General features: G+C 41.7%; 1 protein-coding gene across 3 annotated transcripts in view; it reads left to right on the top strand.

The window, feature by feature from the left end:
* Positions 1–16313, top strand: part of PLPPR1 (phospholipid phosphatase related 1) — a 119154-nt gene that overhangs the window by 94766 nt on the left and 8075 nt on the right. For all 3 annotated transcript variants that reach the window (XM_071455699.1, XM_071455698.1, XM_071455700.1), the window contains 2 exons: positions 5171–5303; positions 13998–14248. In XM_071455699.1, coding sequence (XP_071311800.1) covers positions 5171–5303; positions 13998–14248 — 384 coding nt within the window. The remainder of the gene's footprint in view (positions 1–5170; positions 5304–13997; positions 14249–16313) is intronic.

The following is a 16313-nucleotide window of genomic DNA, read 5'->3' as shown; positions in this document are numbered from 1 at the left end:
AGGAAAAACAGATAGGTCATGTGTGCACTTCACATGATTCTCCCTAATATAGGAACTCTGTTGTCTTCCTTTGATGGGAAATAACATCACTTGTACTTTTTCATGAAAAGCAGCAGAAGGAAGTAAGTTTCGCAGAGAGGCAGACTTGAGGCAGTCCCAAACTCTGGGCACAGTGGTGCATCCTGCATCTCTCACATGTATCTTAGCTGGTCCTCCTCCTTCTTTATCCATGTGGAATTGCAGCAGAAATTAAGACAGTGGGAACTTCCACACAACCCCAGTGTTCATTGGAAGTGTGAAAAAATTACAAAAGTAGTGTTTTCACACTTGTCACAAGTGAGTGAGTGAGTGAGTGAGTGAGTGAGTGAGTGAGGAGTGAGTGAAGGGGAGGCAGGAGGGCTGTGAGTGTCACCAAAACTGCAGGAAAAACAAAAACTCTCCAACAACATTTTTAGCATTAGAGAATAAAGGCATTACTTTATTTCTGGCCAGGATGTTGTTCTGCTCAGGATGTGCAACACAAATCATTTCATCCTCACATAGGCCAGCTGTGCAGAGAAAATCATTCCATGCCACACGTATTTTAAGAGATTTTTCACAAACTTTATACAGTCAAAACCCATAGCTATTCTTTGGTTTAATGTTCATTCGTCCCAAGTTACTTAGTTCTTAGTATTTGGTTTCCTACTCCTTACAGATATTTTCACCTCTGGTGCTAAGCAGGTCCTTATTCTTCTCTCTCCTTCTCCAGACCAGGGGTGTTTGGAGTTGATGGATTCAGGGTACTTTAATGCCACTGACGGCTGTTACCTTTGGTGAATCTTCTGTTCTGCTCCCAGTCTGTAGAGATTTTAAGCTCATCAGGCCTTCACCTGGTGGAACAATGCCCTAAAGGAAAGAAGAAAGAGGAAATAAACCCTAATTCCCTTCCCCCAGGGCAAAGGCAAACATATGTTTGATACTTGACGATATCAAAGGTCTTTTCCAACCTAGTTCATTCTGTGATCCTGTGAAAACTGACCAAAGTTATAAAATTTAAAAAAAAAATTATAATTAGGATATTTTCCAACATGAGGTGCAGCCTCTCCCAGCAGCTGTGGGACAGCAAGGAGGCGGTCAGGGCAGATCCAGCTGAGCAGCTGGAGTTGCAGTGAATCTGTAGTGGGTTTTCAAAGGGAGAAAACAGATGTGAGACTGGGGCAGCGTGACTGGAGCATGGGAGGAACCAGATTGTGGCACTCTACATGCAGTTTGGAGAAACATGACTAAGGAGAAATATTTTGCCTACTGGAGAAGTGAGCAAAAACATGGCAGGGGAAGGAAGAAGGGATGCAGCATTTCCTGCCTCACCTTTGCTGCAGCATTTGAACTGAGGTACAAGGCCAATGTTCTGTTCTGAGAAAAACTGATAGAAGGAACAAATGGGGTTAAAAGCTGTGCCTGTCAGCACCATCAATGATTATTCTTCTAAATTTAATACAACTCTTCAAATCAGCTCCTCAGTCTTGCCCCACTGCACAATTACTGCAGGAGGGCAGCTCCAATATCCCACTGTTCTGCTACCTCCTCTCAGCTGTACCACAGACACATTCCTGGATAATTCCTGGATAGTTTATTTTAGTTCATCCTCATAGAAAAAGGTCTTCTTGATGTTCACTTTTTTTTTTTTTTTTTAAACAAAGTTGTGCAAATGATCCTTTGCCTGAGCTTATCAGAAAGTGCTATGGGGAGAAAAAAGATTCCATGTCCTTTTAAAAGCAATAGTTCCATTATTTTGTTGATTAAATTGAAAATTAAATTTATGAACTGTCAGTAATCTGTACAGGAGTGCAGGGAGTATCAGGTGCTAATGCTGTGCTAAGAACTTGAAAGGGGGAGATGAGACATTTCACTGTCTGAAAATGTCAGCTGAAGGACTATCATGGATAAAAGACTGTTGAAGAGGAAAATGGACGGATAATTTTATCATCTGCTGGGTCAGGATGAGCCAGGAAATACGTGTGTGCAGCAGAGGGCTTTGAGAGCTGAACATTGAGGGCAAGTATTTGGTGACACTGGCAGTAACGGGAAGGCAGGGAAAATTGAAGAAGTTTTCTCACTGGAGAGGTTGAAATCACCAGAGGAAAAATGCCTGCTGGGTAGGTACTTCTAATTCATACTGGGGCTTTGGGTCATCCTTGTATTTTTACCTGGTAGTTATACGAAATGGAATGTGAGCAAGAGTTCTCAAGCAATATGTCCTCAGTGTAGATGAGCTGCTATTTTATTCAGGAAACCAAGAACAAAAATACATGCAGGGCACTACCTTTGCTTCCCTATTACCTACACCGTGCCAGACTGAAGATCACTTGTGCTTTCAATCCAGTGCAATTCTCCTGACATTTCTACTGTCTAATTAAGCCAGTATGATACAGAAGTTCATTAACCTTGCATTGTTTTCCCAAATGGAAATAAAAGTGGTTAGCTTGCTGTTTTCTTTTTCAGCCCATATTTAGGTATATGAGTTTATATTTAGATGTCAGCTATAGAACTGATTTGCAACCATTCCTGGAGTGCTGATTCTGTTTTGGCAGGAGCTGAGGTACTCAGCAGTGCTGGTGATTGATTCTGGGAGGCCAGCTGGACAACTTGGCTGGATTTGGGCCCTGCTCATTGCAGCATCATCAGGGTTTAAATCACGAGAATCAGTGGAGTTACTTGATTTCAAAAATGCCTGGGAAAGAAAAAAAAAAAAAAAACAAAACAAAACAACAAGTTCTTTGAGAGCTATTCAGACCACATTTAACTGCACACAGACAGATTAGCTTTCAGAATCAGGTGTCCAATTGCCCATTGAATTTTTCAGAAACAGCAAGGCTGACTTTCTAGAGAGCCCATATTAAGCATATTAGAAAACAAATTTCAGCAACTAAATTCAGTGCCAGAGATGACATGATAAGAATGGTCCAGTTATGTTGAATCACTTTGTATCTCTACACAAACAGAGCTTTATTGCCATATACCTAAACCTAAGGCAGTATTCATTTTAAAAAATCAAATTTTGAACTGTTATGCTGTAGGAAATCTGGGATAATTCTGCTTAAATCAGTGTAATGGAACTGAACAGATTTACAGCCTGGCAAAATTTACTCCTAAATCTAAGTGGAACTAATCTATGCACATGGGAGTCGCTAGGAGTGTGCCAGACAGCTAGATTTATAGAAACAAAGATGGGAATTGAAGCAGGAAAATACTCCATTAACCTCTGATGTAAAGGAACTTTAAAGATGGATGTATAGTTACAGGAGGACTGTTAGTATGTTTTATGCCTAAGTCTCTCCTGTTTGAAAAGTTTAGGATATTTTAAAGTCAAGTAGCCCCTGTGCTCACAGAGTAGAATTCCCTCAGGGTGTGAGTCGTCCCTCAGTGTCTGTGTACAGCCCCGGGCAGACAGAGAGGCAAAGCAGTAATTCAAACTTCTGAACATTGTAATAATTCAAGTAATAAACGGGTTGAAACAGAGTGTCACTTTCAAACTGCTTTAGTGCAGATGGTCTTTTTCTTAATTCCCAGCCCCGTCGTTAGTGAGCTGAGCTTATTGAACTGCTTGCCAATTCTGTTAAGAGCAGATGGAGTGAAACGGGATAAAGGCAATATTTCAGTGCAGCTCCCATGCATCAGCTCCGCTCCAGATGCCATTATCGACATGCATTTTACAGCTCCACAGCTCTTGCCATCAGCGGGTAGAATTATAAAGAGGTTGAGCATACTTGGCTTGAATGTCAATAATCAATAAGGACACTCATCTGGCTTAATAAGGATAAATTGTTGCCCTTGAAACAGCACACCATTCCAGCAGTCAGAGTGAACTGAGGTGACTTCCTTGACATTTATACTAACTCCAGGTGTCTGTGCCACCCTGTGTGTGTGTACACAAACACTTCTGTTATGTATTTCTCTGACCGTTCCCTAACACTATGGATTCTCTTGTGTATGTCCTGCAATAATGTATTAAATTAATAATCTTGAGTGCTTCCCCTTAAAAGCTCATTTCTTCCACATCAGGCAGGCTTTTTTTATTTTAAAGACTTTAATTACAAACTCTGTCTTTCTAAAAGGGTCCCAGTTTCCCTCTCTAAAGCCAGCTGACAGAACATGATAGGTGATATTTTCAGAGGTTCCTGCTGTGTGTGGATCATCATTGCTTCTAAAGCCTGTGATTAAATTCTGTCCAGCTTTAGTGAGGGTAGATAGGCCTCAGTGCAACAGAACTAAATTAGTTCTAAGTGCTTAAGAAATGATCCTACTCCTATGGGAAGCAGCTATTACATTTATAGAAAGCGTGAATGTTCAGATCATACAAAAATATATAATACATAAGCACAGCTGACATCATGATTAGTGGTTCTGTGGAGACTTCATTTTTGGTAACAGAACATTTAGTCAAATATTGCTCTTTCTCATGGTATTTTAATAACAACAATCCTTGGTTGTTACCAACATTTCTGGTCTGTTATTGCCAACAGTCCTTGGATGGCTCCACAGCCATCCAACTATCAGTGTTTGAGACATACACATTACCCTTTTATCTTCTGGGAATTGGGAGCTCAAAAAGGATCTCACTTTGAACACTTGTTCCGAAGGTCACAAGAGAGTGGGCTGGAGTTATGGTAATCTTCCACCCTGGGCACAACTCACGTTGGTAGCTTTTTTTGAAAGTTCAACAACAAAAATATTATTTCACTTGGGTTATTATTCAGACAAGAAAAATAAGTTACCAAGGCTGTTAGTGAAAAAACAAATGCTCATTAGAAAGCAGAGTTTCTGGGAACAGAGAGTGTCTTTGATATGCTCAACAGGGGCTTAGTCCAGGTGCAGCTCATCAAGGCTAACGCTTAATGAGCATTTCTCAGCTCGGTGCAGCCAGAGGAGGGGGAGGGATGCACCACCACAATCCTTGCCATGAGTGAAGTCATCTTCTCTGGGTCTCTGCACCACTGAGTGCAGGAATGATCCCTCTCCAGGGTGGGAGCTGGGTGTGTGTCAGTCATGCTGAGCCCCACAGTGCCAGTGCAGGGTCCCCAGAACATGCAGCTGTGTGGCACTGTCTGTGGGCTGAGACTAGACACCCATGTTTCAATGTTTGCTCATGTCATTTTTAACCTTCTCTTTCTTCCCCTTTCCTTGGCAGATTTTTATTGGTGAGATATCCATGTATTTCATAAAGTCAACCCGAGAAACCCTCATTATTCAAGAGAAAACTATTTTGACTGGAGAGTGCTGTTACCTGAACCCACTGCTTCGAAGAATAATACGTTTTATAGGTAAGCATCCTGTGCACTGCAAGCTTGGACCTTGCTTGCACCAAACCAGGACAAAACATGCTGACAAAGTACATCACAAAATTAATTAAGCTGTGAAATCTTTGCAGGCATCTTCCACCTTAGAGGGATAGTCCCCTCAGGATTTCCAAGGTAACTTTCAAAATTTGCCATATCATGCTGGCTGGAGCTGGTTTAGATCATATTCTGCTGAGCTTAAAGCTTTTTTTGAGACCCTTAAAGAAAGATTTTACCAATCAAATCCTTATATGAATAAATCCATCATTGCTAGTTTATGCAAGCTACCCATTTTAGTTACAAATTTGTCCTCACCAGCTCATCTATTTGGCATTTTTCTTTTCAGCTCTAATTTTAACATCCATAGCTCTGCCACATAATGTTCAACTGAGCACAGCATAAAAAGCCCAGAGCTCACTTCAAAATAATAATATTATTTTCATTGTATTTGCTTTTTCTTAGAGCTTTCATTGAGTTAATTGCTGAGAAATGAAGTTCTGTCATTAAACCATTAGGAAGTTGCTTTTTATGGTGCTTGCAAACCGCTTTACCTTCTTCACACTGTTGATGAGTCCCAAGTTCATGCGTGGGATGGGATGTCTGGCTGATGGCATGGGCCAGTGGCTCCTCAGAATGCTCCCCACTGGCCAGGAGGGGCTTTGCCATCACAGCACTGCCCTCCTTGTGCACTCTCAGAAGTGAAGCACCCTCTTTGTGCACTGCCTCTCACAGAGACCTGAGCCCACATTCATGGTCTGACTTAGAACAAGCAATGGGGGGAAAAAAGCTGAAAGTATCTGGGGCGCTTCTTCCCCGTCACTGCTTAATTTCTGAGCTTTACCTGGAGTGAAAATGTCTGCTGTGGCTGTGGCAGGTGTTGTGTTGCTTCCATGGAGCACATCCCTGGCTGCAAGCAGGGATACTTCCTCAGAGCACAGAGTTGAAGGTGCTAGCATATTTGTCATCAGCAAATGTATGCTGCAAAGGAGGAAAAACCATGGTTTTCCTTCTCCTTCAGCTCTCTCTGTGCCTCCTGCTTTATGCATGGAAGGTAGGGAGTGAAATGTGCCTTCTGCCACCACAGAGGTGGAAGCAAACCACTTGTGTTTTGTTACTTGGGCCTGGTCTGTGTGCTGCTGGGGGGAACAGGAAGACACAGAAATTCAGTTAGAAGTAAAACACCCTTGAACTTCACATGACCACCAGGATATATTGATGGACAGCAGACTGCCATTAAGAGAGAAGCAGGGTACCAGTGTCCACTGGGCCACTCAGGGCTTTTTGACTGTTCCAGCACATTTGGCATGTTGCAAAGTCCCAATCAAGCACTCTTGCCTGCGGGGTCAACACTGGAAGTCCTTAGATCATGGAGGCTGAGTTCTTGCTCAGTATGTTTTCTTACAGTTGGCTTTATTCTTAAACATGCTGTTGTTTCTCTTCTGGTGGAAGAGAAGGGGGTAGCAATGATACAGTGGACTCTCAGAGAGTAGTAGGACATAAACCATGCTAGGGAAATGATTCTTGGCATTGCCAGCTGTGTTTGTTTTCCTGAGAAAAATTAATATTATTAGAAAAGGCTTGAAGTCTTTGCCTTGTCTTAAACTACACTGTGTTCTCGTTTTCTTCTGGAGCGTTTTCCTTGCCTTCGTAGTGAAATGAGAGAAGTAGAATTTGTTGGATGAAATAATTTATGAAAGGAACTGAAGATAACTGCATATTTTTTTCATTTTTCATTTCACCTGTGTTTTGAAAACAGGGCATGGACTGAGCCTGGATGATCCAGGGAAGTTAGCTGCATACTTAGCCCACTCCAAAATGAAGCTTCCCAGGTGCTTGGCTGTGCAAAGACAACTAGGTTGCTTGTACATAGATTTCTCTGTGTGTGCCTTCTCTTGATAAACTTTAGGGCCAAAAGTTACTAAGTTTTACTGATTAACTAAGTTCTCTTGCAAGTAAGTTATCTTCCCTAGCAAGCAGTCTGGCTTGTTGCAAAAAAAGTTTTCTGCCAATTTAGTTTTGGTACCCAGAGGTTTGAGCAAGTCTTAATGAGTACCTGCAAAAAGCAGTTACTTAACCCCTTGGAAAATTGCCTTGTAAGGCATTACAGTTTATATTATTCCAAAGAATGAGAAAAATCCTGCAATATGTCTAGGTTCTCATGTGTCAGGAAAAATGAACACTACTGTCAGACCCTATAAGGCACATCATGGAGAACTTTGAGAGTTGCAAGTCCGAAATTTTTGGAGTGCAAAGGGGCTTTTTCTTCACACACACACCCCCCCCCCCCCCCACTCTGTAATGGAAGTTGCTGGGAAGAGATGGGATTTTAAGAATTGTAGTCTAAATGTGCTTTCCAGAAAACAAGCAAAAAGTTGTACATACTTCACTGAATGTTCATTTATATTTTTCAAGAAAAGAGACAAAAAAGGGAAACTTTAGGCTGTCTTTTGGTCCTGTGAAATACAAGGACTCTTGTAATGTAATCTCCGTTGGATCTTCTGGTTGCTAGATTTGAGCTTTTCGGCTCTTACTTTTCCTTCATGTATACAGAATTAAGGACTTTTTTGCACTTTGAAAGCAGAGCAAAACAAAAAACCTACAGCTTTTCTGGAATGCTAACAAAGTCCCATGTTTCTTTGTTTTTTCCTATCTTGTTTACTGTGCTCTCTGTTGATTCTCTCCTTGTTTTCCTCAAGGTCTCAGCACATGTCTGTTTCTAAGAGCCTCCCCTCCTGAGTTTAGTTGAGACTCTGAATGTTGAACTTTGTATTAAATCTCTCCCTGATACTTTGTCTACATGAAGCAGAGCCACAATTTCTTCTTGCTTCCTGGCCCAGACATGAATCCTTCATGCTGATTGACATTTGCTTGTGGCAAAAGACTGCCTCTCACCTTGCTGCAGTGTATATCAAGTCCCGTATCACAGCCTAGATTGGTGAAAGCTGCTATGTTCCCTATATTTAGAAAAACACTTACTTTATCAGTGAAAAAAAGCTGGCTTAGCTTGGAAACATCAGACTTTGATGTATGCTTCAATTTTCTCCATCTTCCTCTTTATCTTTTACAGCTGCTTTTTTTTTAAGGTTTTGAGGTCAAACTAGTGATGTGGAATTGCTTCAGAACAGTTTTTTCTAATATATTGCTGCTGCACTGCTTTACTTTAGGCACATCCTCTCTCCTCCCTCCTCTCCCCACCCTTCTCAGCAGTTCTGTTATCAATTTTTTATGCCAAAACTTGCTGTTTATGTGCTGAACCTTTGAGAAACTAATTGTTAAGGGTGGCTGTTTCCTGGGCCTCTGCCTCCTCCCTGTCTCCCAACTTGAGCATACACAGCCTTTTGTATATTTATTCATTCTGTCTTGTAATTTACATTCAGCAATTGGTTAACATCGTTCCACCTTGCATTTGTGTCTGTGTTCTACTTAATCCTTTGTATTGCAAATAGAGGTTATAAAATATTTTAGTGAATGGTTTCAGTCAAGGTTTCAGTCTTTTTATGTGCAGCTGCTATCATACCCCCAGGATCAGGGACTCAGACCTCCCTGACCCAGTCTGACGGGGTGAGTATGGTATATATTGTGTTGCATTTCATTATATTAGGTTTCTAATCCATGTGATTAAGTTGTCTATCTGCAAAGCCCTGATAACATGCAAGTAGCCCCTTTCTAGTTCAGATATCTAGAAATTCAGCATGCTTCATCAGCTTGTTACCAGTGGTTTTGACTTCGGATGCGCATAATTTGCCGTTAACAAATGGTGCAGATCAGCTTCTGTTGACAACTTAATCTAAAGCATGGTGACACTTCACAGTGGGCAGCTAAATAATTAAATTAGGGCTTTATTTCAGCAAATTAAGATTTTAGTTTGGCAAATAAAGGTTTACAAGATTTATACACACATTGAGTTTATAGTAACAGGATAGATATGCCCCAGAGCTCTGATGTCAATTCCCTGAGCAGCTGCACAAGACAGCTTACCTGATCTTGTCCTTCTGTCTGTCTTGCCTCTGAAGTTCACTGTGAAAGAGTGCATGTTCTGTTATTAACTTGCTGCCTTTCCATGGGGTTTGAGCTGTATTTGGGGGTGTTACCCCAAACCTAAACTGCTTGAACAACTGTAGATGTTATCAGTGAAGAATCTCCACAAAGAGGAACAGGTCACTGTGCTGGGGACACATCAGCCCTCACAGTTCTCTTTGATGCCAGGCTCTGAGCTGGCAGCTGCCTCCATGAAAACTGGTGGTTGTGAAAGCAGTGAGGAAGGAAGATACCCTGTACATCTGTCAGGAGGAGTCTTGAGCCTCCAGAGGACTTTTGCAATGGGAACTGAATTTCTTCTGGCATGGTCAGACTCAGGAGGTTTTAGATCCCTGGAGTAGTGAGCTTTGTGGGGTTTTCAGTGGAAGATCATAGCCAGTCTTAGAACGAGGTTATGAGTGCTCAGAAGCTTGATAAGCTTGATGTTGAGCCTGTTCCTGATGCCATGGCAACAGGACAATAAAGTCCCCTGCAATCCCCATCTCTCCTGTTGTAAAATGGATTAATGATACAGGCCTCTTTTTACACATCCTTTAAGATTACATGAAGGGTGGTTTAGCAGAGTCTGAGTCACAGGACTATAAATGTATGGCTGTATTGGATGCACAGGATTCTTACAGCAAAACATTCAAAAATGGGCTGAGGATCAGCATTCCCATAGAGCCCTGAGTCCTTCCAGGGACACTCTCCAATGAAACTCAAATCTTCCTTAAAAAACAGAGGTGTGGGAAAGGGGTTAGGTGAGTATAAGTGTGCATGTGAAATATGAACACTTTATGAGCAAGCTAGGTTAGGAATGACAAATTCAGATAATTGGGACAGAGAGGAGTGCCTAAATAAATATCCTTGGTAGAAAACATGATGATATGTTACTGAGGAGCTCAGCTTCTGATGTCTCATAAACCCTTCAATACATTGTTTCTTTTGTCACTTTATTTAAGGGTTTCATGATTTTTCCTTAATAAAGCCTTCTACTTCCTGATTCTTATTTCCACCCACTGGCATCTCACTTGTCTCTTCCCAATGTCTTTTAAGCTCTTCTTCAAGGCCCAAGGGGTGGGTTTGTTGATTTTTATTGTGATGATGATTTGGTCTTTTTTTTCAAATCAGTGGCATTTTAAATGCCGCCAATGGCGAGAGTTTCCACAGAGACAACAAGCAGCTGCAGTGAATGATGTTACATAGATTCAGGGTGGAAGAAGAGAGCTTGAACATGAATTGCAGGGAGGACAGAGGGTTCTACTGAGGCTACAGTGAGTGAGAAGAGCTGGATTCTTCTTCAGGGCAGATGCCTCTGTTAGAAAAAGTCATAGAGCTGGAGGTGGCAACACTCATGAACTGCCACAGAAGATAGAGCATGAGATAGAGCATGAGAATAGGATGTGGGTCAGAGCCCAGACACCAGGGGTTCATTTAGGACTTTCTGACAGTTATTTAGAGGGATGCATAAGTGGAGAAATTAAAAATGAAGCATTCAAAATTGAAGCTGCTAAATACTTGGACTTTTCTGCCAAGACAAGTGTTAGTTCAGGTGAGATGACGCGGGAAAGTCAAGCGTCACCTCATCCATCCTCAGCATTTTTAACAGGACTTTCCTTGTTTGTTCTTTTTCTTCTTTTTTTGGCTTGAACATTTAATTTGTCTAAGGTCTTTCTCACTGGAGGTAAAGATATGTTAAAATCTGATCTCTGTTTTCTTGGACTCTGGAGCAGCTGAGAGAGTAGCAGGGAGTACAGCCTGCCCTCTTATACCTGGTCTAAGCTAGTATCTCTCCCAGTTACTTTCTGCTTATTGTTTTGTCTTCTAGGCACCTCCTTCTGCTCCTGAGACACAAGCTGAGAGTAGTCAGTACAATGAGAAGTCAAGAGGCCTTTCCAGACATAGCTTCTGCTTCTTCTTTAAGGCCTCTTTTTGCAGCCAGACTATGTGACATGATAGGCTGAGGGGAAAGATTGGCTTCGTGTAATTGCAATTAACCTTCATCCTTTCTGCTGGTGAGCAGCTGTAGGTCTGCTTCCCATGTGGCTTGCCCTGTTCCCATCCTTTCTCAGCATATGCCAAGTTCTGCACTACAGTTCATCCCCAGGTTTTCTGGCCCAGAGTGAGCACACCGAAGAAAAGCACTTTGCTGCAGAGCAGGATGACGCCACCTCCCATTACACCTGGGTGCCAAAGTCTGGAATAGATATGTCTTCTCCCATTCTTTCTCTCTGACATTATATCACAGATGTGAGCTGTATGACCCTGAAGAGATGGGGCTGCTTGCCCTTCCCATGAAGCCTTTCAGAGCAATTTGTCTGCCTCTAAAAAGCTGGCAATCACATCCCTGCATTTTTGTGCTCTGGTCAGTTAGTTTAGCTGCTGTAGGTCATTGAACAAATCCATTGAACAGATGGATTCCTGAGGTACAAAAACCATCAGGGGACTGTCCAGCACTCCCCAGGCACACTGGCATTACAGCCTTTAAATCAATTACAGCCAGCCCTTGCTCCAATAAACGTGAGTTGTAATCAGCCTGCAAGGGTCACATTTCGCCAGGCTGACTCATTGCTGCACATGGCTGTGATTTTCACAGAGCACAGCTTGGCAGAACTGTGAGAGAGGAGCTGCACCACAGTCAGAATGTGACAAAGGTTTCAGCCATGGCTTGCTCTGCTCTTCTCCAGGTTATGCAGGCCTCGGCAGCTGCGTTTGGGTGGCCACCTTCTGTGCTACCAAATATTAAAAAAATGCAAGTGTTGAAACTTCTTTTCTTAATGGAAAGAAGTACCTTTGTATATACGCACTTCCTAGAGATTGAAATAGTTTTATGTAGCTCGTGACTTTTTCCTGAAATGTCTTGGGTTTTGGCATGTAAGTACATGATAAAGAGCATGAACCAGACTGCCTGACACTTAAATTTCCTCTAATTATTGTAAAGGCTGGGTAATAATCCTTGCTGTACTCCCTGTAATTTGCACAGCACATCATAAAGTTGGTATTTAAAGCAAGCTGTGCCAAAAAAAAAATTAAAATTTTGACAGAGTGCTGTATATAAAACAAGATTCTTCTCTGTCATAACTTCAGCTGTTTCATCAGGCTGAAAAGATACCCTTCTGCCTTTTTCCTTTGAACTTGCTTGTGCACTGACTAATGTAGGTTAGAAGTTCCTGATGGCTGTGGAAAACCGTGGACTTGAAATATTACCAGAGGGATAAAGGAAATAAAGGACCAGTCTCTGTGCTCTCTTTTTAAGCACACTTAGCAAGATAAATGAGATGAAAACTGTCACATCATTGAAAAGGCAGGGGCCAGTCCTGCAGTCTAAAACCAGAGAAAGGCAGCCTTCTTCTTTGGCCACCACCAGCTTTTTAAATCCATGATCACATACCAGTTCATTAATAATAAATAAAAATAAACATGCATGAAGAATAGTAATACATTCAGGCTTCAGAATCATCTTCCTGTGTGATGCTCCTTGCTGACCTTGGGGAAGGATGGTGAGGAGCAGCTCTGCAGTCCTGCAGCCCCTCCAGGCTGTTTCCCAAGGGAAGGGCGCTTCCCATCAGTACCCCAGCAAGGGATCTGTGCCACAGTGACACCAAACCATCTCTCTAACTGACTGGCACAGGCAAACCCCACTCAACACTTGTACAACAAGTCCATTTTAGTTACAATTGTCTGTTACTGTAGGTACATGCTGCATTATTTTGAGTCCCTCATATCTTTTGTGTCTCAGACTAGAGCAGCCTTTTAATCTGTTTTTTTAACTCAGTATAGATAAGCAGTGAAGATGTTACAATCATGGTGGTGCCAGCTCTTAAGATTTTATCACAGCTTTCCTAAGATGATTTCCCTCGAGCTCCAGCTCTTGGTCATATTTAAATACATAACAACCTCAGATAATTTATAATTTAATGACTTCTGCTTACAGAGCTACAGAAGGGAGAAAGCAAAACTGCATGACCTCAATATCCCTACATCAGAAGTCAGTATTTATTTATTCTATGTTTTTAGAACATAGAACAACCTTTAATCAACCTTAGTGATGAAAAGGGGAAGAGGAGAGCTGATTTAATCTTTCTGAACATTTGGGTTTGGTAATTTTGCAAACCTGCTGTTCTATACCTTTGGTGTGTAGGCATTACATGCATCTGAAAGATCCTCATATGTTCATAGCAGCTGTAGCAGGTATTGATAACGCTCAGGGGGAGTCAGTGAAGGATGTGACAACTGCAGTATTGATCAAGAGATGCTTCATAACCCGGGAAAAGTTCCTGCATTCAAGTGAATACTTCATCTCACAGGTTAAGTGCTCCTGGTGACATGAGCTGAATTGCAGCTGTCTTCCAGAGCAAAGAAAGCATTGGGCTGCTTCCAAAAGTACATGCCAAATACGGCTAGGTCAGGATTGTAAATTTTCACCGTAAAGGTGGCAAATAGTCAAAATCCAAAAGGTACTTAATCCTAGGTAGTTATGTTAGATAAGAGAAGTTTTGTGTGTCAGCACTACACTGCTCTTTCAGGTGGAGAGATCCCATTTTTTTGCCACAGATTCATTATAAGTACATGACACTACTCTCATTATGTCTCTCCCTCTCAGATATAGTGTCATTGTCTGAACCTGTTTGAATAATCACTATTTTTAACCTTTCTTCACAGGAGTGTTTGCATTTGGACTTTTTGCCACTGACATCTTTGTAAATGCTGGCCAGGTTGTGACTGGGAACTTGGCTCCCTACTTCCTGACCGTCTGCAAGCCCAACTACACTGGGAACGACTGCCGGGCCCACCACCAGTTCATCAACAACGGCAACATCTGCACGGGGGATGTGGAGGTGATTGAAAAGGCCAGGAGATCCTTTCCATCCAAACATGCTGCTCTGAGCATCTACTCAGCTTTATATGCCACGGTGGGTGCTAGTGATGACTGCTGCCTCGCATGAGAGGTTTTTGTATTTTCTAGATGGGGCATTTTTCATACAATGGATTTTTCGAGAAAAAGAGGGTTGTTTTGGGGGCAGCTTTTTTCTTTATCAGTAGGGGAAGATCCCCTTCTCTCTACATTTTACCAATCCTTGTATAAGTAAATGAAGTTCTCATTGATTTTGAGGCACTGCATGTGGAGGCATGAGGTCCTAAACTTGTCTTTGCTGCTGATCTTCTAATTCAATTTTCTCTTCTCCCTGCTCCTGTTTCATGAGCATTAAAATGAAGCTGATACTTAAACAGCTTCTGGGTTGCTACATTTGTTCACATGCCATGCATTGTTGAACATTTAAAATTTAAATTGTGCCCTTTCAATAGAGATCTGAACTTAGGCTGAATTTAGGACCTGAAGTCATATTGCAACGAGGGTTCTAATAAAAGTCAGAATTTTGTTGTTATCACAGAGAAATGCACCCCAGTTGACACACTGACAAGGTGACACTGCCATGCAGACAGGAAGGAAATTATGAAGTCTGATGAAACAGATCAACTGCTCCTTTGAGTTCTCTGACTAAAGTTTCTGTGATTTTTAAAAACTGATCCAAGAATCTTACTAACAAAGCAGAAAACTTTGGTGGTTTTGCCATAAAGATCCAAAGAGTTAACCTGGCTCTGATCTCAAAATGCATTAACCTAGGTATTTTCTCTCCCTATAGCTTGACTCAGAGTAGTGTCAGAGTCTGTTTGTTGGTTATAAGTATGCAAGAAAAGCCTTAAAGTTATAAAGACAGGGTATTTACTGAGTATTTTGCCCAGTGGTCTTGGTAGCAGATAAACGAAGCACTACATTATTACTTCTAAAATTAAGAGTCCACCCATTGCTGTTTCAATATCCATCTGTTGGGGCTGCATATTGTGTGAATAATGATGGAGAAAGAAACTGTAACTCCTTTGATCAGAATTTGCTGGTAAATGTTTGGAAAGCCTGTAACATTTTGTGCACATTACTTCTGAACAATGTGCAACCCTGTGTGAAATAAAGCCCACAATATACTCAGCATGGTTCTGGCAGCTGTTTGCACCATGATAAACTCTTAGGTGGAAATTCCAGGGTCAGGCTTAGTCCTGGTTCTGTCCTAAGCTAATTACATCCTTTCGTGGACTTTCCCTGCCCAGCCTCCTTTGTTTCCTAGGAGGGCAAAATTTCTACAACAGGCTGACTTCTACAGCTGAAGGGTAACACTGTTTTTCTTCCTGAGCCTAAGCCCCAAGTAGTTTAGTATTTCTGAGCTCTAGTTTTCCAGGAGTATCTGCTGTGGGCCAGTACTCCTCTCATTGGAAGATGTCAGATGGAGCCAGAACATGGAACTCTTTCTGAGCCATAAGGTCGTGAAAGTTTGCCATTAAAGCATTTCAGCCCACAGTCCAATTTCAGCCCAGTTCTCTGCCTGAAGTCACCTTTTAGAATTAGAAATGTGTTTTCTTGTCTTTTCTTTGTCTGTCAGCTGGGAATAACATGAGCATTACACAAGAAATTCATTGTTCGTATCCAACTTTGCTTAATAACTGTGCTGTGCACAGATTTTTGAGAAGTCTCTTGCTGATTTTAATATGCATAATAACATGGCCTACTGAACATAAAACACAGGTTATTTGCTTAGTAATAGTCGTGTTTTGCATAAAGCTGAAGGATTGAGCCATGGAGCAAGAAAAATAGAACAGGTACAACATAAGGAGGCTGGAGAATGGTTCTCGTTTTATAAAATGTCTTATGAGATCTGGAAGTCTTCTCCCTTCACTGAACCTCAAATATCCTGTGCAGGTGTCTCACTTGTTCATTACTCTGCTACTGAAAACACTCCCACTGGTGTTGGCTTTGTGGGGTTTTGGTGTTTGTTTTTGGTTTTTTATAATCTGGGGTTTATATTTAATCAACTAGACTTTTCTTTGTCACCTTCTAAAGAAGCTGAGGAAAACCCAAAGCATCAGTTCTGTGATCTCTGGAGGTGGAAATGAATCTTGTCAGCCTAAAGCAGGGGAAAGAGAAAA

Source organism: Agelaius tricolor, unplaced genomic scaffold (assembly GCF_023055355.1).
Source record: "Agelaius tricolor isolate 1412-34295 unplaced genomic scaffold, bAgeTri1.0.p SCAF_53, whole genome shotgun sequence".
Lineage (NCBI taxonomy): Eukaryota > Metazoa > Chordata > Aves > Passeriformes > Icteridae > Agelaius > Agelaius tricolor.
This window is presented reverse-complemented; position numbering and strand designations above follow the sequence as displayed.